Raw genomic sequence first — 27,973 nt, 5'->3', positions numbered from 1 at the left:
TCAGTGCTGCCAGGCACGAGTTTCTACTTTCCCTGCACTTCCTTATGCTTTTTATGCTGGGAAAGGAGAAAACTTAATGCTACTTTTGCTAATACAGTATTTTAGCATTAATTCAAAATTTGGTCCTTTATTAGGCATTTTAGGTTTACAAATGGTAACAAAAGTGTGACACTTCCAGAGAAAACAAACCAAATCCCATTCCCAATGCTCTTCAAAATATTTCTCCTTTAGAACAGTCTTTGATTGTTTTGTGTTTAAATAACCAAAAGGTGTTTCCTGGCTTTCCTGGGGTTCCAGCAGTTGTGTCCATCACACACAGGCTCCTCTGCAGTGCTGGCACCTCTCACTGAGCACACTCAGTCCTGGAGCTTCAGCTTCATTAACTCATTTTCTTCTGCCCTCTATTCTTGGAGTCCCAGAGTATCACAACGTTAAAATACACCAAGAACAGCAGGAAGTGCAGGCAGGAAACAACGGCCACGGCCACGGGGAATAAATCTGGGAGGCTCTGGGGAGGAGGCACTGCAGCACTCAGGACAGACAGGACTCCTATCAGGGACATGGACAGAAGGAACTGGAAGACAAGGAATGATGGAACACCTCAGACAGGTCAGCTGTCACTTCATTGCTTGGGTGCTCTGCACTGTTCCACACGGCACAAAGAAATGACAGCCCCCCTCCACGGGTACTTCAGTGCTGGGGAAAGCTGCACGTAAGAGGTGAAGGAATAAAATTTGCTTACCAGGCTCCTGACAATCCTAGGAAAGGACTTAAACCAGGACACGTAACCCTTGAGGGAAAGGGAGAAGGCCTTGAGCTGCAGGTCCTCTGCTGAGGTCTTCTCCAGGATGGAGAAGGAGGCCAGGCACACGGCCAGGAAGGCGGGCGTGGTCACGGCGTAGGCCAGGAGCAGCCCGTCCTTCAGCAGCAGGGGCAGCAGGCTGGGGGGCATCAGCCAGGGCCAGCAGCGTTCCAGGGGGGATTCGGAGAATGCAGAAAAGGGGGAAAAGAAGGAAATATATTTATCCTTACTAGAATAGGGAAGAGCAGGGTTATCATGGAATCGCAGACGGGCTTGGGTTGGAAGAGATCCTAAAGCTCATCCATTCCACCCCTTGCCATGGCAGGGACACCTCCCACTGTCCCAGGCTGCTCCAAGCCCCAATGTCCAGCCTGGCCTTGGGCACTGCCAGGGATCCAGGGGCAGCCCCAGCTGCTCTGGGCACCCTGTGCCAGGGCCTGCCCGCCCTCCCAGGGAACAATTCCTTCCCAATCTCCCATCTATCCCTGCCCTCTGGACTGGGAAGCCATTCCCTGTGTCCTGTCTGTCCATCCCTTGTCCAAAATCCCTCTCCAGCTCTGTTAATAGTTTCCAGCTCACCTGAAAGTTGACACAAGTAGAAACCACGTGGCCATAAAGGGGATTTCATTTATGATTAAGCAGACTGGGCTGGGATGAAAAGAAGAAAAAGGTTATCAAATATTCCCATATCCAACAGCACTCCCAGGTCCATGTAGGACATCCCCATGGAATAGCAGTGCTGGTGACTGTCCCCACAGCCACCACTGAAAGGACAGACCAGCCTGGCTGTACTTGCACACCTTCATTTACAAATTTACATTAGAAAAGCAAATGTGCAGAGTTGTTACAATCTGATGTATTTCTAAGTGAAAGCAGCATGCAGTAAGAAGATGAGGAAAAGATCAAAATAAATCCACAGGAAAACAATTTACTTACACTGACACGAGAAGAATAGATTTTTCATGGACTTGAAAGGAGAACAGGAAAAATGACAAGGCACAGCTGACCTTAGGAGGGAGAGCAGAGATGTGTCAGTCCGTGTGACTGCAAAGCAAAGCCCTCTGTGGTGTCTGCTGGCACAGGCTCTGTGACAGGCAGCAGCTAAACGAGCTGAGTTTTCTAATTAACTGCTGCATTTCCTCCAGAGCAGCTCCTGGAACCACCCTCGTGTACCAAAACCACCGTGTTTAAAAGTTTATCCAGAATTAGTCACAAAGTCCTTCAGGCAGAGCCTCCCTCTTGCTCAACTTCCCTGACAAGAGCATTCCCAGTAGAGAATCACAACATTCCCACACACAGGCACTGGCAAATCCCACTCATGGTAAGAATTACTCCCACTTTTGACACAAAATTTTGCTCCTCACCGTGAGCAGCCAATACAAAAAGTAAACAAATTGTCTTTTCATTCCCCCACCAAACAAAAACAGGCCGTAAAGCCAAGCAGTTCTTAGGATAGATACTCATTTTAGGCAATGTTGTGATAAAATTAAAAAGAGAAATTAGTTTGTAACTCTGAAACTTAGGACCCAGCTCCCTATAATGTTGATTTCAAGGAGAACTGGTTTTGCATGGAAGTCATGGCAATGTGCTTCAATTCAATGATGTGACTAAGAGAAGGCAAACATTTTGGAAAATAGGATCATTATATTTTCAAACCACTAATGAGCTCACAATGTCCATTTGGGGACTTTTTAATTGAATTTTGCAGCCAGTGAAGGAAGAAAAACTGGCACTTTGGAAGCCAAACAAAAAGAGGAGAAATCCCAATTCTATCTGAGGTTTAAATGTGTGTGGCATCTTCTAAAGGCTCTTCAGAGGAAGGTAATAAAAATATGGGGTTAAATAAAGAAAACTGAACTTAAGGAACAAATGTGGGTTTAAAGGACAGGTCAGAGCCCTGGATTTGTGGGAGCAAAACCCTTTTTAACCAATTCCTTCAGCATTTCATGGCTCCCACCCTCTGTGCCCTGCACAACTGCTGTTGGCACTGCTGGTTGCACTCCAGTGCTTGTGGTGGATATCAAACAGGGAGCAGTGAAAAGCAAACACTCACCAGGGCGAATTTAAACCCTCGCAGGGAAGGCTGGACAGTGAGCTTGATACAGGCAGGGAGCAGGCTCAGGAATGTTACAGCAAAACTAAAGGATTGGGGAAGAAAAACAGATTTAATACATGAGTGGCTACAGCCATTAACACTTCACTCTGCAGAGCCATACCCAAATTCTTCACTGAGTCAAGGAGCAGAACTGGGAGCTCTGACTTCTAAAAGCATTGAAAGATATTTGAATTCTTTGAATTTGCAAATTTTAACTCAGTTTTAATCAAGCAACTTAAATCACTATATAAACAAGCAGGGAATTTTTCAGTCATAAATATTCCTAACATTTCTCCCTCATCACTTGGGAGAAATATACAGTATAGGAAAGAATGCAATTCAAGAAAATTTACTCCTCTTGGAAAAAACAGTGCAGATAAAAACTGCCTAAAGCACTCCAGTTACGTCTTACCTGAGTTTCAGCTGAGTTCGAGGGGATATTACATTCTTTATCTTTATAAGGACACTTAGACTGCACCAAATATTGGCTACTTTATCCTGGAAGGAAATAAAAAGGTAATCAGTGATAATTATATATAATTACACTCATGTCTGTGGGAACAATGGGGCTTGGGAGGTGGGGATTGTTGGGTTTCTACCATGAGAGTGCAAATAACACTTGCAAGTGTACATCACATTCTTAGATGTACTGGAGATGATTCTGCTCTTCAAAAACAGAAAGTTTCAAGAGACCCAATTAAAACGTGCTCTAAAGTAAGTGAGAAATAGTTCTTCAGCACAAGAGACAATGACTTAACCCATGAGACCAGACATTTTGTGGAACTAAGGCCCTGACACTGTCCCTGAGTAAACCCTGGCACGTGTGAATCCTTTCTCACTCTGTGCTGTCGTACCTGCCCGTGCCTGTGCTCGCTGCTCGCTAGCACTGACAGAGTTAACCTCCAATAAATCAAGAACTCTAAAGACATTAGCAGTTGTGCTAGGATCACTTTCAAAATTAAATTTGTAACTGCAGCTCTCCTGCTGGTGAAACTCATCCCCAGACAGCTGCTGGGGGCACAGCTGTGTAGACACAACCCCACGGAGGCGACTCCCACCAGCAACTGAGCCCCCTCCGTCCCTGCTGCCAGCGCCCGGAATCTGCCGGGGATTCCGGGGAACACAGCCCTGGCAGCAGCAGCGACCTCCTCCTCACAGCCAGGCTGATTTTCCAGCCATCAGCAAGTGTTCCCGGGCTGCAAATGGGAGCTGTCACACCCTGGGCTGCAAATGGGAACTGCACAGAACCTGTCACACCCCAGGCCAAGTTACTGAGCGCTGCTTACGTGGACAAATTCTCATTTTATCTCCATCAGCATCCAGCAAGTCACTGCCCTGAGCAGCTCAGAAAATATTTGGGCTAATATTAGACTAAAATCCTCCAGCTCTTCTGGACTCATTGGTTATTGTCATTTACAGATTTTATTTTTAAACTTGGTACTGAATAAAAGGTGTGGTGAGCAAAATGATTCCTTTATAAATTCTAAATCATTCTCAAGGAAAAGGGTCATTGTTTTTTTTGGGGGGTGTCTTTTCTGGAGGGGTTGTTTGGTGTTTGTTGGGGATTTTAAAACAAACTAGCAGAGAACACACTAAGAACACCTCCACTGCCTTTGGTACATCAGCATTAACTTTTGAAGAAATAAGTGCCAGCTGTGATATTATTTACATCTAAAAAAGATTAAAAGAATAATTAAGATTAATCAAACTACGTGAGAATTTGCTTTAATTCCTGTGACAACCTGGAAATTCAAAGCTTCATTTTCTGGGTTAAGCTTGAAGTTGAGCATCTGCTGTAAAAAGTGTAATATTGACTCGTGCCCCACTTAAAACACCAACAACTCCCTGTGACTTGGGAGATGAGAACCCTTTCTTTTATCCCAAATTCCTGTGGCACTGCCATTTGGTAAATGAGGAATTGAGGGACTGGATTAAGGGTCAGCACCTTCAGCATAGGCGTGTCCACAACCTGAGCAAAACCAAAACCAGAAGAGGCCTAAAACTTCTGGAAAACATTGTGGAAACTGCACAGGGTGGGGAAAAAAGGAAGTTCTAGGCTGTATCTAAAACACCATTTAAAAATTATTTTAAAAAAATAATTAATCCCATTGAAAAGAGGGAAGCAGAACTCCAGAGGCTGAAGCTGTTGACTGTCAAGGTTATACATCTTCTGACACTGTCAATTACTATGGAATCTATTTCAATGGAAAAATGTATGGATTGAAGTATGGGTTTGATGATGGGATAAGTGTTGTCTACTGGTATAATATCCTGGAAGATGCCAGCTGAGCTGGGGTTAAACACTGGATTAAATAACTGGCAAGAAACTACTGCTGAAGAAGCCGTCTCGAGTTACTCGCCCTGTGCCGTGTCTCCCCCATGAAATCCTAAAGGTCAGGCTGAAGGTTTCTCCAGGGATCTAAGAATACAGGACAGGGCAGTGGGTGGGAGAAGAAAACATGCATGCCTCAAACAAGCCTCTGTCAATGGGAAAGAGTCTTCTGAGTACTTGCATGATTTGTTCCACGTCGGTGCCGAACGGGAGCCAGCAGGCAGCGAAGGACAACAGCACTGTCCCTGCCAGTTTAGCCAACAGCACCAACCTGCAACAGGACAGCACATCACCAGAGAAATCCAGGAATGCTGCACAGAAGTCAAGAGCAATCCTCACTGTGCAGCACAGGAACACGTTACACCAGGCATCTCACACAGAAGGAACTCAAGAGTGCCCACATGCACATAAGGACAATCCCATTCCCCGCCCCAGGCTGATTCCTGAGGAAGATAAAACACTTTAAAGCCACTTACCCCTTTCCTTTCAGTCCCTTCTTGAAGCACTTTCCAAGTAAATAGCAAAAAAAGGGCAGGGAATGGTAGAGCTCCATTTGCTTATAATTTAAGGCCAAGCAAAACGCCACAGAGCCCAGGAGGTCCCAGTCACGGGACAAACAAAGGACAGCCCACAAGGCCAAGCCAAGGCTCACTGAGTTGTATATGGTTTTTTATGTCAAGGACAAGATACACATCTCACTTCTGGAAGGCAGCAATTAATGCCCTGAGGGGAAGCAGAAATAGCTTGTAAAATGAGTTTTGCCACGTTAGTTTTAAGAACACACTGCCAGTTGTGACTCTGTTGCCCCCACAGATAATTTTACTTCCATTGAAAAGTGTAATTTCTGTATTTCCAAGGTTTGATTCAGAACTTGCCCAGACAAAACCAAGGGCAAATTCTGTGTGTGTTAATTACACATGTAATGTCTATTCAGCCAACCCAGCTTTTGGTGGCAGTGACAGTTCTCTGCAACAACCAACACTTTCTTCTTGGTGTTTACATGATTAAAGATAAAGCTCTCACAGGCTTCCCCTTCCAGCTCCCACAAGATACGTGCATAATATTCAAATATGTCCGTGTTCAAATTATGTATAATTTAGTTCAAGGACTTCTGAGGGGTTTGTGATTCTCTTACACTCACAAGGCACCCTCATCCATGACCAGTTCCCTGAGCTGCTAATTCTGCTCAAACAATGAGTAATAGTTGCTAAAAACAAGGTTACTGCCTTGTGACTTTGAAAAGAGCTTCCCAGGCTCAAGAGGTTTAGAAGAGACTAAGCTACACTTACTATTAAATTGCAACAAAGTATTGGCTTTGGGGTTTATTTGTTTTTTGAAAAACTTAAATAAACCAGTAAGACACAGAATCCCAGAATGGTTTGAATTGAAAGGGACCCTAAAGCCCACCCAGTCCCACCCCCTGCCATGGGCAGGGACACCTTCCACCATCCCAGGCTGCTCCAACCTGGCCTTGGACACTGCCAGGCATCCAGGGGCAGCCACAGCTTCTCTGGGCACCCTGTGCCAGGGCCTGCCCACCCTCACAGGGAGGAATTTCTCCCTAATATCCAATCCAAACCCATCCTCTGGCAGTGGAAAGCCACTCCCTCCTGTCCTGTCACTCCATCCCCTTGTATTTCTTGTATTGTCAGAAATGTCACAATATTTTGTTTTCCCTCTGTCAGCCTAAGTAGCTGTGACAACACATCCAGACTGCCCACAGAGCTCTCGGCCCACTCACATTTCCCACTCCACATCACCAGGTACATTTGACACCTCATTGATTTCACATCAGCAAACTCACACTGAGACCCTGATCTTGCAAAGGTGCAGCAGCTCAGGGTAAACAAATCTCTGCGTTCCTGGAGCTGCTCAGAGGGTGGCGTTGGTCACATCAGAGTGGCAGGGCTGGCACAGAAATCTGCAGTAAATCCCTGCCTCCACAGCAGCTGCTACACCTCCAGCACCCCAGCACGGGGTGAGCTGACAGCACTGGCCTGTTTGTGTACAAAACCACAACAAAACCAGAACTGCTACTAACACAGACCCACCTGTGAAGGTGTCCACCACCACTGTGGACCAGTCAGCCCTGAACTCACCTCCCTGAGCTGTGAAGCCGAGGCAGCAGGGGAGGTTTTATAGAGCTGAACATTTCACACAGCTCCACCTGACACTGCTCTGCCATCCCAGTAAGATCTAAGGGGATTCCCTCTGCACACACAAATCACAGGAGCACAACCCATCACTCTCCTTACTGTCACAGCACCACTGATGCTGCCTGCAGGGAAGTGACTGACAGGGAGATGAGCTGGAGGCATGGGAAGAATGATATTCATGTTCAGATTGATTTGTGCCAATATCAATAATTTTTATCTCCAATATGTTTCAGACTTACAGCTTCCTTTGATATCTCTGTTTGGGGTGGGCAGAACCCTATCAAGTGCTAAGGAACAGTGATTCCATAAACAGAAATTCATTTCCTTGCAGAACAAGGATACTGGAAGTGCCCATGGTCAATAAGGATGAGGCCTGGATAAAGCAGGATGCAGAGAGCACTGGAAACCTGGAAAAAAGGATGAAAAAAGAGAGGGGAAAAAGAATTAGTCCCAAATTAGGCATTGGACAGAGGAACTTCTCCTTCTCCAGGACAAAAATGTGCCCCTCCAAGGTGCATCCTGTATGTAGTAATCTTATTCTCCACAAGTAATCATCTGTCTGTAAGATTTTGAAGAAATAAAAAAGGATAAAGATTTGCCATAAATGAGAAAATATTGAATATTGCCTGCCCTTTACAATAGCTCAAAGATCACCCACACCTATCTTAAACCACTCCAAAACTCAGACTTATTATTATAAAGTCTACTGTAAGGAGTGTTCAAGACAAAGCAGTTCCCACATCTCCTCCTGCCACACCACAAATTATTTTTTTACTATTCAAGTAATAAATTCAAGGAAAAACATCATTCAGAAGTTCATGGCTACTAAACTTAAGAGCACCTTGTTATTGAAAGCATTAAAATAATTGCTATGAGATAAAATAATGGCTTTTTAAATCTTTTTAAGTGAAAAGCCTATAATATGAGCTATAGTGATTGTCATCAGTTTTACATGGGAGCCATCAGGGCGTTCTAGGTGTTAATTAACTCAGGGTTACATTTCTACCCTGTTCTAACAGTGTTTTCTTTGTTTAATTTACACACACCAGGTACTTGCCTTTTTTTTAGCAGATGTTTCTTTCAAGGAAAAACAATATAAAATAACTGCAGGGATATAAACCAGCAAATCAGCAACAAACACTGAAAAATAAAGATTAATTTTCCATTAGAATCCTCCCACAAGGAGGAGACAAAGAAAAAACACAGGCAAATAAACATCAAAATATCAGAAATAAACTGGGCAGTTCTACTTCAAAGGACAAAAAGAAACAGGTCTACAGAATTTGATCTTGTTAATGTTTCTAAGGCTCACTTCTGATGTCCCAAAGCTGCAGCTTCCACGTGTTCAGCTGTCCTGGCTCCTGGCACAGCCTCAGTCACACTGTAGTTCCTCACATGCCAAAAGCAGGGCAGGCATTTGGGAATGCCCCAAAGAAATCAGCCCTGACTGGACCCAGGTTGTGGGATAGGACAGAGAAGGCTGGGGGCACAATAAAGCAACTCCAGATGATCCCAATCTCTGTGGGAATTACCAGTGATGGGGATAAAGACACTGAAAGCAGGGATTTGGCTTTGATCACCTGCCTACAGCAAGGATTTGTAAGAGAGGGGACAAGAAAACAGAGCCAGCAGGTTCCCCTGCCCAGGGTATGTTCAGCAGGTGAATTCTTCTTGAGTGTTGTCTTAAAAACTCAAGAAAATACTCAGATTATTTCTACAAACCCCTTTCAGCAAATGTGCAGTGGTTCCAAGAGGGAGAGGATATGTTTAAATATTTCAGTTATCCAGGGATAAATTGTTTTGTCAGCTTAAGCCACAACTAAACAAATATACCCAAGGTGTTAGCAAAACAAATACACTGATGCTTAAAATAAAGCTGCCATTGACCACCCTGAATTATTTTAATGCATTCTTCTAATGGCTCCTGTTAAAAAGTGTTTATCAGCTCTCCAGATCCATCAGTGTTGTGTCAAGTGACTTGATTTCAAAATTAATAAAGACCATTTCAAGGATAATTAAATTCTAGTGATTTTTATTTTTTTTTCAATTCAATCAATTACCAGAGAGCAGACTGAGAGGTTTGTGAAGTACAGAAAAGCTATTGATGAATAACAAATTCTGCTGTTGCAATCAGAAAGCATTTTGTGTTAGAAAAAGCAAAAGACATTTTAAATGAAAGAAACAGTAACATGAAACAAGAGTTCATTGGCCACATTCTTTGCTGTCCTACTGCTACAGCTACCAAATTATGGTACAAATCTTTTTCTGCATTTGTTTGCAGTTCAAAACAATCAAATGGTGTAAGACAAATTTAGAATACAAGCAGTAAAATAAATTATTACTTTGTTGCTCACAGTAATAATATCAAATATCTCTGCCTTTGAGCTCCTAATGAAGATCTCTGACACCTCCAGAGGTTGTTAAGTCAGTAAATGCCAGGCTACATGTAAAATAATATTACAATAAAAACCAAGTGAAGCTAAAAATAAAAAGAGTATTTGTCAGAATGGAAGGGAAAACAAGAATATTATTTTCAAAATTAAAAAATGGGTCTATGCTACAAAGAGTAGCTGTGTTTTAGTTTTTAATTAATTAATTGGATTGAAAACTTGTTTCTATATTTTATATTTGTCAGCTTCACAAATGATGGCAGAAGAGGAAATAATGCAGGAATTTAGCTCAGAAAAGGACCTGCAAAGCCACCCAATTAAAAAACTGAGAATAAACCAGTGAAGACAGAGAAGCTGCATATTAAACATGCTGAATTAGTAAGCAAGACAAATGTGCAGGATGATCCCAAGGAAGTATAATCTTCCTACCTGTTGTACGCATAAATAACTTATGGGGCTGACTCTCATAGCCCCGAGATGTGTGCAGAGCAACCCAATCAGGATTTATTAACTTTGCACTGTAAAACAAAGTACAGACACATCAAAATGCAGACAGTTCTCATTTCCCTTTACACTCCTTGCAGCAATAAAGATGACATGCACAGGAGCAGATTCCAAGAATTAAGATGAATGAGACGAAATATTTCAGAGAGCAATAGTGATCAATGAAAGCTTTTCCTCACCACTAGATCAGTTTACACTATAGACTGTTTCACAATTTAAAAAAAATAACCTTTGGAAACAGTAAAAATGGAATACAATATTTATTAGGACAAGATAACCACCTCCAGTCTGGTTCTAGGGACTTTAAAAAAAAACAATTGTAAATACCTTTCATGCTTAAGTATTAAATATAAACCATTTACAGTTCACATAGATGCCCCACATAGCTGTGCCTGTGCACTTTAACCTACATTCTTATTCCATAAGTCTCATTCCAACAGCAGCAAAGCCCTTGTGGAAAAAGTATTCCAATAACAGAATTCTATTTACATGATATCCACTCATCAAATGTCACTTGGGCTCTGCACACACAACAGCTTTCCCAGGCAATGCCCCCTTTTCCTACAGCACTTTTCCCTGGGCATCACAGATCCAGCAGTGGCTTCCAGGGAAAGCTGAATATCCAAGTCACATCTAAATTTACAGAGCTGGCAGAAAGAAAAATGTAACACAGGATTTAAAACACTGAACTTACATGTAAGCACACACAAAACTGTGATAGGCAGTGAGAGGTGGGTAATCCAGGCCCCAGTACAGCAGGTTGTTATCACTTGTATTGAAGTACCTAGAAAAGAATAAAATTCAATTTAAAGACTACATTTCCAGCTTGGTTTTGGCCCAAGGAAAAGGCTGAATATTAAATGTATTCCAAATCCAAAACAGAAGGTGGCAACTTCTTTATCCACTTATTTTTACTTCATATTAAATAAGTCTCAAGCAACAAAACAACAGTAAAAGTGATTCAGAGTTCACACATTTGTGGTTGCAAAAAAAAGCTGCTAAAGCTCACTTCAGTGGAGAGGGAAACTCCTGGTTCTACCTCCAAACCCAGGTGGAGCACATGAAAGGAAAGAAAAGGATTTTCCTGTTTGTGATTACGTGGTGCCAGGATTTCTGTGGCAGCAGTTAAAACAAAGTGACAAATGACAACAGAGGGGTTTGTCCAAGGAAAAGTTCCAACAGTAAGGACCAGCCCCTTTCCATCTCCCAGTGAAACACTGACTGGCTGCTCCCACTGCCACAGGGCAGGCTCTTGGCTTTTCCACTTCCTCGCTTCAAATGCAGCCAATTTTTGACATTTATTATAGTAAATGATATTTCTTGAATTCTTTATGAGCTGCCTGAAGTGTCTTCTGAACTGATGATAAATCATATTTCTCTGAGTTGCATCTCTGCTTCTTATCCTACAATTCAAGATTGCCCCTGCCAAGGCAGTGCAGATTCTTCATGCAGAATGTCACAGTTTGCAACTTTCAGGGAACTTGCCAGTTTTGGGAGTTTATTTTTTTTCATTTTACCTTCCATAAACTCATAGTTTCAATAAGAAAAGAAGAACAATCCTTATATATCCAGTAATTTTTAGTAAGGAAGCTTTCAGAGTTTTAATTAGCAGAGAATAAGAAGGGATGTTCTTAAAGTAGCCTTTAGCAAATAATGTCAAGACTGTAAAGAATAATATAAACCAGAAATATTTAAATTCTAGAATGCAATCCCTTGCATGTCAGCCAAGATGTGCTATTCCAAACACCCAAGACTGAATAGGACTTTGCTGTATTAGAGAATCCATTTCCAAAGCAGATCCAACTCAAAAAACCCTTCAATTATAAATAAAATATTATATACATTATAAAACCAGAGAGCAAATACAAGCCCAAGGTGCCCACGTGGCAGCTAAACTCAGCCTGCAACAGTGTCTGATCTGGCCCCTGGGAATGCCTGGGAATATTGGCTGCTATAACTCCTAATTTTAAGGAGATATAGTTCAGAGTAACAGAGTGGATCAAAGCTGCCAACTCCATTACTGTGTAACACCTCTCGTCCCACCTCTGGCACAGTCAGGGTTTGGATATCCCAGAAAAAAAGAGAACAAAAATGAAAATATAGGAACTACAGGATGGTCTGAGGTCACTACACAGAGCCATCTGCAGAGTTCAGGTGTATTTACTGAACACAAGTGAATTAATTCTCTATTTTGTCAGATTAGTCTGCTCCCCAACAGACAGCCAGGGAAGTTACACCACACACAACACCTCTGTCCTTGCTGGAAGATGACCTGGAATTCCAGTATATTCCAATTTGAGTTGTAGCACATATATGGACTACATTTTTACTGTTTCATGCCAGCTCTAAGGAATATTAGCAATAATGTAAAAAGAAATAAAATATTTAGAATAATTTTCCTTCTGCTTTAAGTGACCTGTACAAATGAAGCTCCAAACCTTTACATTTAGATTCCAGGCACCCACCCATCTAAAAATCTCATGGATCATGGGTGTGAACAATGGGCTCAGAGGTGTAAAATACAACCAGGATTTCCTTCCATTCTCCCTTTGTAAGCACAACCTACCACTGCCTGATGGGTAAGTTGTAGGTGATTTCTTGCCAGTGCCTCTGAGCCTCGTAGTCTCCATACATGGGTGGTTTTCCTGCCCCTAAAAGGAGAGGACACAGCATTTAGGAAATTACTAAAACTTGGTTGACAGAGATTGCTTTCCCCCAGGTATATACTGCATATTAACACATTACCAATTTTATTCTCCATGCCTCTATATTGAGAGCAAATAGAGACCTCATCATGCAGTCTAACAGAGGGAAAAAAAAAAGGTTATGTGTTCTTTTGGCTTCCTGGAGATTTCTGCAATAAGCATTTATCAAGATACTCTGCTGTGAAGAACTCCTTCCTCATCTGACAAAAAAAATCATTTCCAAGTGCAGATGAAAAATGTGGTACTTTCCCTGAACTAGGAAAATGCACATAATGGACATGTTACAGTGATTTTGTGGGAACTGCTGCACTCCTTTGGTATGTGATAATTGTCAATATTCTCACTTGTGTTTCAGCCATGTCATGGTACCTTACTATCAATATCATGATAATACTATTATTTGCCCTGTTCATGGAAAAGCAAAGCTTTATCAATTCAAATACTTCAGATGTCAAATACTCCCCTCGATGTAAGACTAACTCTGATAATGGCAGCATGCTGAGCATCTTCCCAGATGTTTATTTACTTCTGATCACTGAGAACAGCAACTGGACTGATTGTGCTCCCAGTGAAATATTGACATGAGCCAGACAGAGATTTAAGAGGTTCTTTAAAATATGGGAAAGCCATCTCTAGTTTTTCCCATGATCTATGTTTGTGGGAATCCCACAAGCCCAGGAACGTGCAATTTATTCCCAGAAAGTGGAAAGGAGCTCTTATCTCTGCTAATTTCTTCCTGGGTGGTGGAGAGAGCACATTATCTCCACTCTGTGACACATTCAGCCTCAAGTTTCCCAAGTAAGTGAGGTCACTGGAGCACTGGAGTTTTATCAGTGTCAATTCTGTAGCTATAAATCCAGTGGAACAAAGAATCTGCCATCTGATTATTGAAATACAAAATAGATGTTAGCCAAATTTTAGAGTGTGTGTTTGCGTGTATATCAATTTCTCAATCTCTAGGAGAAAAAAGGAATGAAAAAAATTAATTGTCTTCAGAATGATCAAAAGAGATTTTAATCCAAAGGTTTGATGATAAAAAGCCAAATACAGACTGATCAGTTAGTATGACAATGCAGATTTAGCTTCCATCTACAGCAAGCATCAGATATACAGACAAACTGAGTTAAAAATTAATAAAAATGGAATATTTTATTTTAAAAGGGTCACAAATACCTTAAAAGTAGAGATCTTATTCGGTTTTATTGTTAACCTGGAAGCAGGCTTTTTAAGGGTTTGAAGCTTCCTTCCAACACCTGTATTTAGCAGGAGTTTGGCAGTGCACTAAAAAAATTATGCATTAAACTATGAAACCAATTTTTTCCTCAATAATTCTCCAAGACTAGGTCATCACTAATGGTAACCCTTCAAAACCAGGTATGAGCTGCCTGCTTTTTCATTTAATTCCAGAGGCAGATCCAAAAGCAAGCTGGATGGCAAGGAACAGGGTGGGAATGAGACTGAGATCCAAGACTGTACAGTAAACGAGGGTGGAATTAAAAGTTCATCACGTCTGCATGAAGTCAAAAAGAAGAATAATAATCCAAATGGATTTATGTGTTTGACAGCTCTAACACTGGGGTTTGTCTTTTTACAGCTAGCCAGTGCTTGAAGTTAAGCTTTAATAATTTGCTGGACTGGATCAGATTCAGCTTTTCCTATTCCAAAAGCAGTTATATGAGCACTGTGGAGGAAATAAGATTTAAAACTTGTTATTTTAGCTCAGGCTTTATTTTAGACTCTCTTCCACAATCTTGATTGGTTTGAAATTAAATCAACTTACAAAAATCTAGTTAGCAACGGAATTCTAAATAAATCCTCTTGCAATGCAAGAGAAATTCAGTGTATGCCTAAAGACAGGGTGTTTCATGCCTAGAGATGGGTAAAAACTGCAGTTACCTACAGATCTCTCAGAAATGGCATTTTGAGAAAGCAAACTCAAAACAATTGGGAATGCAGTTCAGCTTCAAGCAAATTCTTCAAGTAAATGAAACCCAGAATTACCAGTTTAAAATCACCAGAATATTCCTGAGCAGCTCCAGCTACTCGAGGGATGAGGGTCCCCATTGCCTCAAAAAAAACAGAGTAGAATTTAACTGAGGTTCTGATTCTTTGGGCTGATGAGGACTGAAAATAATGGTTCATTTTTTATCTTTTTTTAAATTTGCAGAGGCCAAGCCTTGTGCAAGCTTATTCCAAGTGTAGGAATGGAACTGGGAGGCTTGGAAAGGAACTTGCTAATTCTTTGCAAGCCTTCTGACACAGGGAGGAGAAAAACTCATCCATTAACAGGATGTAGCTCTGGCTCCTGCTGTAAACAAGTTTAAGGAGGTACAGCTACAAGCAGAGTAATTGTTCACTCCTTGTCACCTCTACACTGTCTTCATTAGCACTAGGATTAGCTAAATATAAGTTAAGGTTATATCTGCTACAGAATTTAAAGCATAACATTAAAAAATTGTACAATTAGACTGCAATATTCTGCAAATAAGGGCACAGGGGAAATCAGCCAGATAGTCAACCTAAAATATAACTGACCATCCCCAGCACCACCCAAAAAAAAAGTTAAGGTGGTTTTTTTCAGTGTTTTGCTCCAAACAGTCATGTTAATCATTGCACACTTCAAAAAATAAGAAAAAGGAATCCTGGGGGAAATCAAAAGGAACTAAAAGATAACAACAGTTGAAATAACACATTGCTTCCTATTTATGATTTTATATAAATACAAGCAAAAAAATTAAGCAATAAATAATATTTATTTTCATTTATCACCAGCCCCATAATCCCCCTCCCTGAGGCTGCTGCAGCCTCTGCAGGTGCCTCACCTGAGTAGGAGCCCAGGGACACAGCCCAGCGCACGGTGAGTGCCAGCAACACCGTGATTGTCATCAGGCTCCACTTCTCCATGGCTGTGCTTTGGGACACACCAGGGACCTGCAAACACACCAGGAACATTGCTACAGCCCCACCCAGGCTTCTGTCCCTCAGGCATTCCGGCTGTGCAATTCCTCCACTCATAACTCCCTGTATTATTAACAAGCACAGGGGTTTAAAAAGCGAGTAAATGTCCCAGTACCAAGTTATGCCACTTGTTTCCTCAGTTAAGAGCACCACGGCCAGGTTATGCAAAGTGCACATCTGGTACAGGCACCGCTGCTGGTTTAAACAGAACAGAAGTTATTCAGAAGTTAGTCAGTGTCAGGAGACATTCCCCATCCTTCTGCCCCAAAAAAGCAGCAGAGCTGATGTCCCACCAAGCTTATTTCACCACACTAAGGATCCAGTACAAGTAAGAAATATTGCCAAATCTGTCAAATCCATCAAACTCAGAAATCAAGAAACAGGAAAATTATTATATTGCTCTGTGCAAAAAAAAAAAAAAAATTAAAAACCAAACCACTAACTATAGAATATGCAAACTTTGATCCAAAGAATCAAAAATATTTCAGTCTGAACTAGGGAAAAAGTGAGGAAGAAACTACTCCAGTCTTAAAGGGTACAACTGTCACAGACTTTCCTCGAAGAAAAGGCAATATTGAATTCAAGTCACTTTAATACACTTGTAACTGACCAAAAATAAAAATCCCACCCAACAGAAGCACTGAGCTGCAGTTTTAGCAACAGACAAGCAACATCTAAGGCATGTTTAGGTTATTCTACTCCAGTTCCACCCGTATTTATTAATTATTCACACAAAGGTATGACCCAACACCACTGCCAAGGGGAAAAAAGAAGTTAATTAATATTATAAATCTGTGGCAGCAGATCTCCATCAATAGGTAGAAAGGTGAACACTGATATTTGCATGTTTTCACCTGTGCCTGACTCACAGGGGAGCCACTTTTATCCAAATAAAAGATACATCTGTCCTTCTTTTCTATCTTGCCACAACATTAATTAATTATATCTTCTTAATTATTACATTACACCAGCCTCACCTACAGACTCCCCCACCTCTGTTCCACTCGTTTACTTCTGCCATTCCCTATGTTTGGAATAACAGTTGTTTTCTGGGATATTGAGTCTCTTTCTCAGCTCTCACAAGTGCCTCTTAAAATATTCTTTCCTACTTGTTTTTCACCTTTAATAACTATCCCATACTACCTATAACAAAAAGCCATGCTTTCATTAGATTAGAAAGCACAGAACTCTTAATTCTTGGTAGCATGTGGGGAACAATGTTAGACAAGGAATATGTTTTAGGGGATGATAAAGCTGGTTTGGTCAATCCCAAACTTTTCACCTTCTGCCTCTGGATGTGCAACACCTGAGGGTTTCTCAAGATCCCACCTGTAAGCAGGAGGTAAAAATCACAGCTAAAAAAACTCCAAAAAACCCACTATCCTTCCACACTGCCTACGATGATGATTCAAATAAGTAACATCAATACAAACCACCCACTCCTGGCCCAGGGAGACTGAGAGAACTCAGCCATAGATGCACGGCCCTGAATATAACTTAGATGTCAGCACACACTTCAGCAGCTGAAAAACGCACACACTGAACGAAGGATTTAATTTGTTGCAGCAATACCTGTCTATAACTCTACTGTTCCTCTAATCCTTGTCAGGAGATGCCTTTATTCCTCGTATCACCCCCCGCTCTCAATACCTCGCTCACCCGGCTGCTCTGCCCCGGCCTCCTCAGAGCCCCCAGGACGGGCTGGCGCTGCGGGGCTCACACCGGAGCCGAGCTGCGAGCCCACCCGGGCTGCCCCCGGCCACCAGCGGACCCTGCTGCCCCTCAGCCCGCTCTCCCTCAGCCTCCTCGGCGCCCTAAGTCTCCTCAGCCCGCTCTCCCTCGGCTCCCTCAGTCTCCTCGGCTCCCTCAGTCTCCTCGGCTCCCTCAGTCTCCTCAGCCCGCTCTCCCTCGGCTCCCTCACCCCTCTGAGCCCTCAGCCCCCACAGCCCGCTAGCAGCCCTCACCTCCCTCAGCCGCTCGGCCCCGCTGCCGCCCTCAGCCCGTCCCGCCCGCGGGCTCTCACCGGGCTCGGGCCGGCGCGCGCGCTTCCGCCTGCGCGGCGCCTTCCGGGCGGGCTCTGCGCGTGCGCGGGGCGGGAGCCGGGAGCGCCTCAGGGACGCTCCGCCATGGATGGGGCCGGGATGGGAGAGCTGCGGTCTGCTCCGGGAGCGGGGAGCGCTCCGGAGGGACCTCAGAGCCCCGTGCAGGGCCTAAAGGGGCTCCGGGAGAGATGGAGAGGGACTCTGGACAAGTGACAGGAGAAGGGGGAATGGCTCCCACTGCCAGAGGGCAGGGAGAGATGGGGTATGGGGAAGGAATTGTTCCCTGGCAGGGTGGGCAGGCCCTGGCGCAGGGTGCCCGGAGAAGCTGTGGCTGCCCTTGGATCCCTGGAGGTGTCCAAGGCCAGGCTGGATGGAGCTTGGAGCAGCCTGGGACAGTGGGAGGTGTCCCTGCCATGGCAGCGGTGGAACGGGATGGGCTTTAAGGTCCCATCCCACCCAAACCATTCTGGGATTCATGTTCATCTACCATGCCAGGTAGCTGGGAAGCAGCTCCTCAGCTTTTACAGCTTTGAGACAATATCTGGGAAGCTATTGGTGCATAAAGCCCATAGCACAGAATCCCAGGATCGGTCAGGCTGGAAGGGACCGCAGTGGGGTCATCTGGTGCCACCTCCCCGCTCAGGCAGCGCCATCCCAGAGCACAGGGCACACAGGGCTGTCCGGACAGCCTTGAGCACCTCCAGTGAGGAAGACTCCAGAACCTCTCCATGATGGCCTCACTTTTACAACCTTTCTGTCTCACCCCCTTTCATTCTCTTGAAGGTCTCGACAAAGTACGGAGCATAACAGCAATCAGAGAATCACAGGATGGTCTGGGTTGAAAGAAACCTCAAAGATCATCCCATTCCACCCCTGCCACGGGCAGGGACACCTTCCACTATCCCAGGTTGCTCCAAACCCCATCCAACCTGGCCTTTTCTTCTGGTTGTGTGTCTGACTGAGGTCAGGACACGAAACTGAATAGAAAACTGATCATTCTTAAAGCTAACACCACATACTGAGGTTCTCAGGGCCACACCTGCCAGGTGAGCTGGTAGCAGTGCTCTCCTTGGGCTGGAATCCCAGGGCTGAAAGTTGTGATGGATTTAAACACAACTGCTACAAAAAGCGAATGTGGCCAAGAAATGCCTGATCACTTACAACAGAAACGTTAAAGTAACCAGAGATTACTGGAAAACGAAGTGATTTATAAATTATTTTTCTCAGATGTGCAGATTATTTTTAAAATATATAAGCACTATAAATATAGTTCTGCATAACACCAGAGATGGCTTTTCTTCCCTGATGTTTTTCCAATGCAGGATGCTGATTCCCACTATCCCAACCATTTTTGAGTGCAAATTCTTTGGACATCCTCGTCCCTCTTACACCAGCCATAATTTCGGTCTCTTGTGGTGTTGCCTCATGTGGGATGGTGTGAAGAGACTGAAAGCTGTCTTAAACAGATAAAGGTAAAAAAATCACACCGAGCTGGCTTGCCAAGGTGTTTGGAGCCATAATCCAGTGGGAAGCAGCGGATTATGACCATGGAATTTTACACAGTTTGCCTAATCTGTTCTACTCATTCATATTTCTGCTAGGTAAAGTGCGTCCATTTCAGGGTTTTTGACAGGATGTCAATGACAAGTCTGTAAAATAAGGATAATCCTAGAAATTCATCAATTACAAAGTAACTTAGAAGACAGAGTTACACCTCCTGAACCCACGGCAGCTGGGGCTGGTTTGTGGCACTGCAAACACGCGATGCAAAGTGAATTCCCAGCCTAAGCCCGGGGGAGAATCACCAGGGCAGATTCCTATTTCAGCACCTCTCTCCCAGCCCCTCTCTCCTCTCCTTCCACTCTCCCCTCCAGGATTTTCCATGCCCGGAATTCCCCAAGCAGCAAGGCCGGGGAGCACTGTGATGCTCAGCCACCCCCAAGGCCCTGCGCGTTGCCTGTGGGCTCCTACCGAAACAAAAAAAAAAAAAAAAAAAAAAAGAGGAGTTTTTGGGTTTTACCTTGGAGATTGTTGCTAATTCGGTGCAGGAGCCGGGATGGGCGAGCAGGAGCCCACGGCCGCACATTCAAGTGCATTATTTCAATTAGCCGAGCGCTCTTTGTTGCAAGGTGAAATCATTCACTCCCCGGGAAAGCTTTTTTATTGAATGCTTTCTAAATACTCGCATCGGGCACGTCGCCTGGAATTGAGTCTCTGTCACTTGTATTTCTGCGGTGACTTTGACCAGATCAATGACTGGAAAAGGCATTCAGGACACATTGATACCGCGGGGTAGGAGACGAGCGGGCTTTGGTGCTCAGGAGTAAAGAGAAGCCGATAATGAGCAGATAAACGGCTTTTCTTAACCCTTGGCGTTCTCGGGAGGCTTCAGAGCTCCGCTGTCTCCTCTCCTCCACCCCGGCTCTTCAGCTTGATGTCAGCCGAGCGGTGGCAAGGCAAATACCTCGCGGGTATTCCATAAATTTGGAGTGAAATGCGGCCAGAATAACGAGAAAGTCTTTCCTAGGGCGGGCGGGGGGAAGAGCCCGCGGCCGTAAAAAGTTCCAGCTCATCCAGGATTTCGTTTCTGAGCGGAGCCGTGGTGCCGGAGCGAGCGGGGAAACAAACTCTGGAGACGTTTGCAATTGCAGATTCCCAGTCTGACCTTTTATCCCGGCACCAGGACATCTCCCGGGATTTAGCGGGCACAGAGCCGGGCGCTGCGAGCCTCTCTCTGAACCCTCAGGAGCCTCGGCTCTTTCGCATTCTCCTCTCCCGAGCAAAATCAAGATTAAACGTGTCTGAAACCACTACCTTAGCCCGCAGGGAGATGGATTTATTTTTATTTTTCCCCATGAAATACTGGCACTTAATAAAGTAATTAGAAATTATGGAGGGTCGGGGACTTGACTCCCTGTGATTCTCTGGGCGCTGGGGGACACGGAGCTTGCCTTGTCCGACCCAGGGATCCCAGCCCGGGGGATGCTCCGAGTGCTGGGTAAAGCAGAGCGAGACATTCCATTCTTTCTTGGAGAGGAGAGGTTGGGCGGTTTTCGTGTGTCCCGGCTTTTCCCGCTTTGCTGAACCTCAAGAAAACCAGGATTTTATTGCACCTGGAGTTCAAGGACGCTCCCTCTCACATTTTGCCGTCTTAATAAAGTCGCGCGGTTCCTGCTTCCTCATCTTGCTTACCAAATCCTGGATTAATAAAGTTTACTTAGTTATTTAAATAGATTAAATGTCACATTTTAAATGGAAGGGGAAGGTTCTACCTTCCTGACCTATTTTTCATTTCTGATTTAGAAAAAGGCAAGATTAGCATGGATATTGCATTTTCAAGGACCTCGCCACTATTAAATAGACTGTTAAGTGCATTTTATGGCTGAAGAGTCTGTTCCCAGTTCAGTCTGGAAGGCGTGCTAAGTTCATCTCTACCTGCTACATTGAACATTCACTGACTAAAATACTTCCTGTGGATGTAATACCTATGCTCTGTATCTTTTAAGTACATAACGCGTAATGTTTTAGGACTGGTAACACAGTTAATTCAACGAAAGCCCCGGAACTGAAGTGTTGCCTCTCAAGAAAGCTCTATCGCGGGTGTTTGCCTAGTTGCAGCGATTCCCGGCTCGGGGAAGAGGCGCGGCGGTGCCAAGGGAGGCTGCGGGGATGGATGACACGGATGCTCCCGGCTCCGGGCGGAGGTTGAAGAGCATCAGTCGCCGCCCCGGGGGACGCCCGAGCCCAGACTGTCCGCAGCCGCGGGGATGGGCAGCGTAACTTGCGCGCGGAGCTCGCTGTGGTTCCTCAGTCGCTGCCTTTCAACACCAATAAAATGCCCCCGGGAATGGCCGGGCTGTTTTTCCGCCTCCCCGGAGCAGGCGGCGACAGGCCCCGAGCGCGCCTCGGACACGAGGGAGTGACCACAGAACTGCCCGAGGTGCCCCGGGAAGCAAAATCCCATCGAATTCCCCCATCCCCCGGGAACCGCGCCCCTGACCCGCACCCGCATGGGTGAGGGAAAATCCCCACTTTCCCCTAAAGAAATCCTTGCTGTATCTTTCCCGTGTGGGAGACCCCCGAGGGCCCCGCGAAAGACGAGGGGTGGCTCATCCCAAACAGAAATGTTTGCGCTCCTTCCTTTGTGTCTGGCCCAGGACACGGACCCCGAGCCGGCTCGGGCAGTGCTGGAAGTGCGGCCGGTGCGGGTTAAATCCCCCCGGTACCGCCGGCGCCGACCCGAGCCCGTAACCCCCGGGGAAGCCGGAGCCGTCCTCAAACGCTGCCCGTGTCCCAAAGGGGGCTGGTGTCGCCGGCGGTTGATATCCTCCGGCCGCCTCTCGGTGCGACAGACCGAGAAGGAAAGGTCTCCGCCGGACATCGCTCCCCCGGCCCCCCCGGAGCGCTCCCGGCGCTGTCCCCTCAGGTCCACCCGGCCTCAGTTCTGCCCTCCCGCAGCTCCGGAGCGGGATCTCTGATCGCTACCCCCCTCCGGGGACACTGCTGCGGCCCCGCGGGTCTCGGCTGGGGGCAGGCGGAGGGGAGGCCCCGAACGCTGGGGCTGCTTACTGAGATAAATACCCACGCGCGGTAAAGACACATTTATAAATAACCGCAAAAGGTCTTTTCCTGCCTTTTCCAACGCTCGCCGCAGCCTTTCAACACCCATTAGCCAGAAACTTTCAGAACCGAGCTGTGCCCGCGAGAGACCAGTCATGATATAAATAGGCGGCGTTGGGAGCGGGTAGCGCGGAGAGGGGGGAAAGGGGGGCGCAACTCCCGCGGCAGCGCAGCGAAAACGACAGGGTTCCCTGGGAGCCCCGCATCAGCCGAGGAAACGGCCCTGATGAGCCCCATCTCGTCCCTTTTTCAGCCACCGTGATGGTTTAGAGGATTAGGGTCAGATCCTATCGCCAGATCCTATTATAAATTCCTTCCCCGGGCGGAGGGAGCGGCGGGGCCGTAATTGGAATAAATAAGGAACGGGGTCGGGGAGGGTGCAGGGGGTGGTGGTTCTGGGTAAACTCTCCGGGCTGCGGGAGGGTCATTTTCCCGGTGTTTCGGATCTAGTTACTTCCAACACACCCCAGGGACCGACGTGACACGACTTACACTAATGGGCATCTGTCACCGGCCGTGTCAAGTTTTGCCATATGCGGCGGACAAGTTTGTGGAAGGGAAAACAAGAGAAAGAACAAGGGAAAGAGTTTCTGTTGTCTGGATGTGGCCCGTGGCGGAGGGAGCTACGCCGGGATTTGCTGCTCCCGGCTGTCCCCGGTCCGCCGCTCCTGGTCCGGCTCTGGGGGCTGAGCCCACTCCGCTGGGTGCTGGGAAGGCCGCTCCTGTCCCGGCTGCAAACTCTCCCCTATTTGGGGACCGACTTCTGACATCCCCTGGAGCCCCGACCTCCGCCGGCAGCTTTGCGGGGCCCGCCGGAACACCCCGTTGTGCCGCCCGCTGCAAGAGCGCGCCCGGGTCGGTGTCGTCCCGGGCGGTTGCGGGCACCGGGGGTGCTCCAGATCCCCCGAATTGCTCCCGGATTCCCGGGGGACTCCCGGCCCCAAGGGTGCTCCCGACCCCGGGAGTGCTCCCGGCTTCGGAGGAGCTCCCGACCCCGCGGGCCGTGAGGGCGATCTCCGTCCCCGCGGATGCTCCGGGGGTGTTCCCGGATCCGGGTTCTGCGGGGATGCTCCTGGTCCCGGGGGTGCTCCCGGCCCCGGGGGGGCGCGCCCGCTCCCCGCGGGTGCAGCGGGAGCTGCCGCGCCCCCCGCAGGCCCCGGTGCGCCACTGCAGCCCCGCCGCCACCGGGAGCCCCCACCTGCCCGCACGGCCCCGCTGCCGCTCACGGTCCCGCGGCTGCGGGCAGCCGGCGGCTCCCGCGGGGAGGTGGCGGCTGGATGGGGGACTCATCCCGGGGTCCTTCCCGAGCCCCGCGCCTTCCCGGTGCTGCCCGGCCCCGGGAGCCGCTGCCGCCCCTTCCCCGGGAAAGGCTTCTCCTGCCGGCCGCTGTCCTCGGCGATCGAGGGGAAAGCGGGGGAGAGAAAGAGAGGCCGAAGGTTACGGAGGGAGAAGCGGTTCCCGGCGGGAGGCGGCGGGCAGGAAAGTTGCCGGTGCCGCCGCCGCCGGCGCGCAGATGCCGAGCCCAGGCATCGCTGCTATGTGGGGAAATATGAGCGAGTAATTTTATAAGTAACAAAGGCTGGGGAATGGAATGAGCCCCTGTTATCCGGTGTCCTCTGGAAGTCCTGGATCAGCAGCTTCTTGAGCCTCGCAGCGACTCCGGGCAGAGGCTCCTTTCTTTTTTCCCAGGGGATCGGCTAAATATAGAAACCCCCTCGATCGCACGAATCACCCACCATTTGCTGTTTGTGTAAAACCGATTAGCCAGACACAACTGTGAAACAACTCCTTCCTCTGACACCGCCACGCACCGCCACATTCCGCTCCGCGGGGTTCCGCGGGGCCGTGGGTGCCCGTGGAGGGCCCCGCGTGTCCCCGCTCCCTCCAGGTTCTCCCTGTCCCTGGCAGATGATTAGCGAGTCCTTATTTATAAAGTTCAAACGATCTCATCACCGGGGCTGCTCGGTTTATTTTAGTCTATGTATGCAGAGGTATAAATATTTACTTAGGAAGAAATAATATTTACTGCTTACCAGGAAAGCAAGGACACTTTTATTTATATATTTATTTTAAATCCACGGCTGCCAGAGGGTTGTTGGAGGGGAAATAAGCGCCTGGTTCAGCTCCTCCCGCAGCCGAGCCTGCCGCATCCTGCATCCCGCCTGCATTTTACGCCGCCGATTTTCCTAACAAAGACAACGAATTATTTGGGCGGAAAAGCAAAATCCACGAAGGATTTCCAAGGTGACAAAAATTCAACTTTGTAAGAGGAAGATAATAAAGCACCAAACACTGTCAGTGCACAGGAGACACCGAGATGTTGCCAGGCTCAGCCCCTCGACGCGCCGCTTTAAATATTATAACGCTATATATTAATTATTTTTTTTTTATTTTGACTGTCTCTTTATTTTAGCCCCGAAAATACATATATATATATATTATTATTTTTAATTTTCGCAGCTGCCATTAAAGCTGAGTTATTGGGAATTAGCTGGGAAAGGCCGGTCCCTTCCCGCGGGAAGAACCGCTGCTTTAACCCCGATTATTTCCCTGATCGAAACGAAAGATCCGCTCTCGGATACCGCACGGCCATGGCCTGAACATATATATATTTTTTTCCCTCTAAAATAAATAGTAAACATTGATTAAATCGACCCAACAGGTTTTATTTTAAATAATTTCCCTTATAATTAGCCCCGACCGCAGACCCAAAGCGTACCTATTCCGGCCGGGAATGCCGCAGCGCCGGGATGTGGAGTCGAAGTCAGGCCGAGAAAAATTAATATATTTAGGGAAACATCACGGCGCGCTCCCGGGAGTCTCGGATCTGCCGGGGAAGGTCGGATTTGGAAGGAATCGGGGTGATGCCGGCCCCGCCGCGGCGGCCGCTCCGCGAACGAGCAGGGCCGGGAGCTGTCGCTGCGCGGCCGCGCACCCCGGACCGGCGGGAGGCACCGTGGGAAGCCCACCCGCACCGCGACCGGCGGAACCCGAACCTCCGCGGCATCGGAGAACCGGCGCTCCGCCGCCGCGCCCCGCGCCCGTCTCCAGCCTCCGCGGCCGCGCAGCCCGTCCTGCGGGCGGGGGTCACAAAGACACCGCTCACACAGAGACGGGCAGAGCATTTTAAAAATTTATTTACAAAGTTGTGTACAACACGAAGGGATAACATTTAGAATACATATATTCATTCATATATAAACAGACTTCTATAATAGAATGACAGCGTTTTTCCTCCTTTTCTTTTTTTCTCTCCAAAATTCTCTCTTTTTTTCCCTGTCCGTTCGTTTAATATTTAAAATTTCCCCCGCTTATTTCTTTTTTATACAATTTTTTTTTTCTCGTTTGTTCGTTTATTTCGGATAAAACCGCTCGGAGCGCCGGAACCTTCAAAAAAAGTGAAAGTTCGCAGCTCCTAATCGCGACCGTCATTTCGCCTCTTTAGAAAAATAAAAACCCCGAAAGCAACGTCAGTGATTTTTGATACAAATATGTACAAGCGGCGGTGGCGGCGGCCGGTGCCCGCTGCTGCTCCGAGTCCGGGCGGCCGCGGAGCCCCGAGGGGGCGGCCGGAGCTCCCCGGGGCGCTGCCCGGGGCTACCGCCCGGGGCTACTGCGCCGGCCACTTGGCCTGCACGGCGGCGGCGGGGGCTGCGGGCTGCAGGAACTGCCCCGCGATGATGTTGGTAGGCACGCTGAGGATGGGGGCGATGGCCGCGGTGGTCCTGGCCAGCGCCAGCGGCTGGTGGGCCATGAGGGCCGACTGCACGGTGACCGGCGGCCGCAGGAAAGTCTGTGCGCTGGCGGCCGAGCTGGCGGCAGGGACGCCGATGATGTTCTCGATGCTGAAGGAGGGGCGGCTGCTGGGCTCCGACTTGACGATGGAGCCTGCGGCGCCCAGGCTGTTGAGCTGCAGCTGGAGGCTGGGGCTGAGCTGGGAGTTGAAGGCTTTGCGGCTGAGCTCGCTGGACGGCAGCAGCGGCACGGCGGGCGGCAGCATGGGCCCCACCGGGGGGATGTAGGGGTACTGCAGCGCGGCCGCGGCCGCCGCGGGGTGCGTGTAGGCACCGGGGTGCAGCCCGTAGGGGCGGCCGTAGGGTCCGGCCAGGCCGTAGGCGCCGAAGCCCTGCATCATCAGCGCCGTCTGGTCCCGCAGGTGCTCCTGCTGGTGCCGCTTGAACCGCTTCCTGCGGCGGAGGAAGCTGCCGTTGTCGAACATGTCCTCGGACTGCGGGTCCAGCGTCCAGTAGTTGCCCTTGCCCGGGTTGCCGGGCTCCCGGGGGATCTTGACGAAGCAGTCGTTGAGGGAGAGGTTGTGGCGGATGCTGTTCTGCCAGGCGGGGAACTTCTCCCGGTAATAGGGGAAGCGGTTGCTGATGAACTCGCAGATGCCGCTGAGCGTCAGCTTCTTCTGCGGGCTCTGAAGGATGGCCATGGTGATGAGGGCGATGTACGAGTAGGGCGGCTTCACCAGGCTGCTCTTGGGCTTGCTCTGCCCCGCCGCCCCGCTGCCGCCGCCGCCGCTCGCCCCCTCCTCGCCGCCCCCCTTGCCGCCCTCGGCCGCGCCGCCGGGGGCCGCCCCGGCCGGGCTCCCGCTGCCGCTGCTGCCGCTCTCCGCGCCCGCCTCCGCGGGCAGCGCCAGCTCCGCCGCCTCGTCCAGCGGCAGGCGCGGCAGGGCGGCGGGGCTGCCGGCCTCGCCCTCGCTGTCCTTGCCCGGCCCGTCGTCGCCCTCGCCCACCACGTCGATATCCACATCCTCGGCCGCCGGGACGGCGGGGCCGGACATGTCGCTGGCGCTGCCGCCGCCCGACAGGGTCATCCCCGCTCGGCGGACGGGGCGCGGCGGCGGCGGCGGCGGCGGGGCCTCCCGCCCGCACCGGGCTCCCCCCGCGCCCCGCTCCCGCCGCTCCTCCGACCGGCCCCGGGGGCTACACCCGAGCGGCCCGGCTGCGCCCCGCGGCGCCGTCCCCGCGGGGCATGGGGCGGCCGCGCCCGCTGCTCTCCCGTCCGCGGGGCTGCCCTGGCCGCCCGGTCACCTCCCGCCGCCGGGCATCGGGGCTCAGGCGGCGCCGCCGGATCCCGCCCGCCTCGATGCGCGCCCGCGGGCGCCGCGCATGGGGCCGCTCCGCGGGCCGCCGCCGCTCCACCGCTCCGCTCCGCGGCCGCGCCGCGCACCGCTCCGCCGCCCTCCGCGCCGGCTTGGGTTTTTTTTGTTTTTTTTTTTTCCTCCTCTTCCCTCTTTCCTCCTCTGATCTGGCTTTTTTTTGGCTGCTGTTTTTTGCCCCCCTCGGCGGAGGGAGGGGACGGAGCTGCCGGCGGCCGGGCGGGGCGGGGGCAGGAGGCCGGGGGTCGCGGGGCCTCGCTCGCCA

General features: G+C 48.4%; 2 protein-coding genes across 2 annotated transcripts; both read right to left on the bottom strand.

The window, feature by feature from the left end:
- Nucleotides 1–107: 107 nt before the first annotated feature.
- On the bottom strand, nucleotides 108–17,982 carry ALG6 (ALG6 alpha-1,3-glucosyltransferase). Its single transcript, XM_069023610.1, has 15 exons — nucleotides 17,907–17,982; nucleotides 15,807–15,915; nucleotides 12,846–12,930; nucleotides 10,974–11,063; nucleotides 10,205–10,293; nucleotides 8,443–8,525; nucleotides 7,728–7,792; nucleotides 5,706–5,891; nucleotides 5,365–5,500; nucleotides 3,310–3,395; nucleotides 2,856–2,940; nucleotides 1,739–1,809; nucleotides 1,382–1,450; nucleotides 743–941; nucleotides 108–574 (listed from the first exon to the last, which is right to left on the bottom strand). The coding sequence occupies exons 2-15, from the start codon at nucleotides 15,886–15,888 to the stop codon at nucleotides 380–382; spliced, it is 1,521 nt and encodes a 506-aa protein (XP_068879711.1). The 5' UTR covers nucleotides 15,889–15,915; nucleotides 17,907–17,982; the 3' UTR covers nucleotides 108–379.
- A 7,747-nt stretch (nucleotides 17,983–25,729) lies between these two features.
- On the bottom strand, nucleotides 25,730–27,491 carry FOXD3 (forkhead box D3). The gene has a single exon (XM_069022757.1). The coding sequence runs from the start codon at nucleotides 27,421–27,423 to the stop codon at nucleotides 26,215–26,217; it is 1,209 nt and encodes a 402-aa protein (XP_068878858.1). The 5' UTR covers nucleotides 27,424–27,491; the 3' UTR covers nucleotides 25,730–26,214.
- Nucleotides 27,492–27,973: the final 482 nt, after the last annotated feature.

Source organism: Aphelocoma coerulescens, chromosome 8 (assembly GCF_041296385.1).
Source record: "Aphelocoma coerulescens isolate FSJ_1873_10779 chromosome 8, UR_Acoe_1.0, whole genome shotgun sequence".
Classification (NCBI taxonomy): Eukaryota; Metazoa; Chordata; class Aves; order Passeriformes; family Corvidae; genus Aphelocoma; species Aphelocoma coerulescens.
The sequence above is the reverse complement of the archived record's forward strand: the minus strand, read 5'-3'. Positions and strand labels throughout refer to the sequence as shown.

Bases quoted from the DNA above. Each gene is read 5' to 3' on its own strand.
- ALG6 (XM_069023610.1), bottom strand. From the start codon at position 15,888: ATGGAGAAGTGGAGCCTGATGACAATCACGGTGTTGCTGGCACTCACC. The intron at 1,451-1,738 runs GTAAGTAAATTG...TTTTCATCCCAG, and splicing joins TCTATTCTTCTCGTGTCAGT to CCCAGTCTGCTTAATCATAA. The intron at 575-742 runs GTAAGCAAATTT...CTTGTCTTCCAG, and splicing joins CTAGGATTGTCAGGAGCCTG to TTCCTTCTGTCCATGTCCCT.
- FOXD3 (XM_069022757.1), bottom strand. From the start codon at position 27,423: ATGACCCTGTCGGGCGGCGGCAGCGCCAGCGACATGTCCGGCCCCGCC.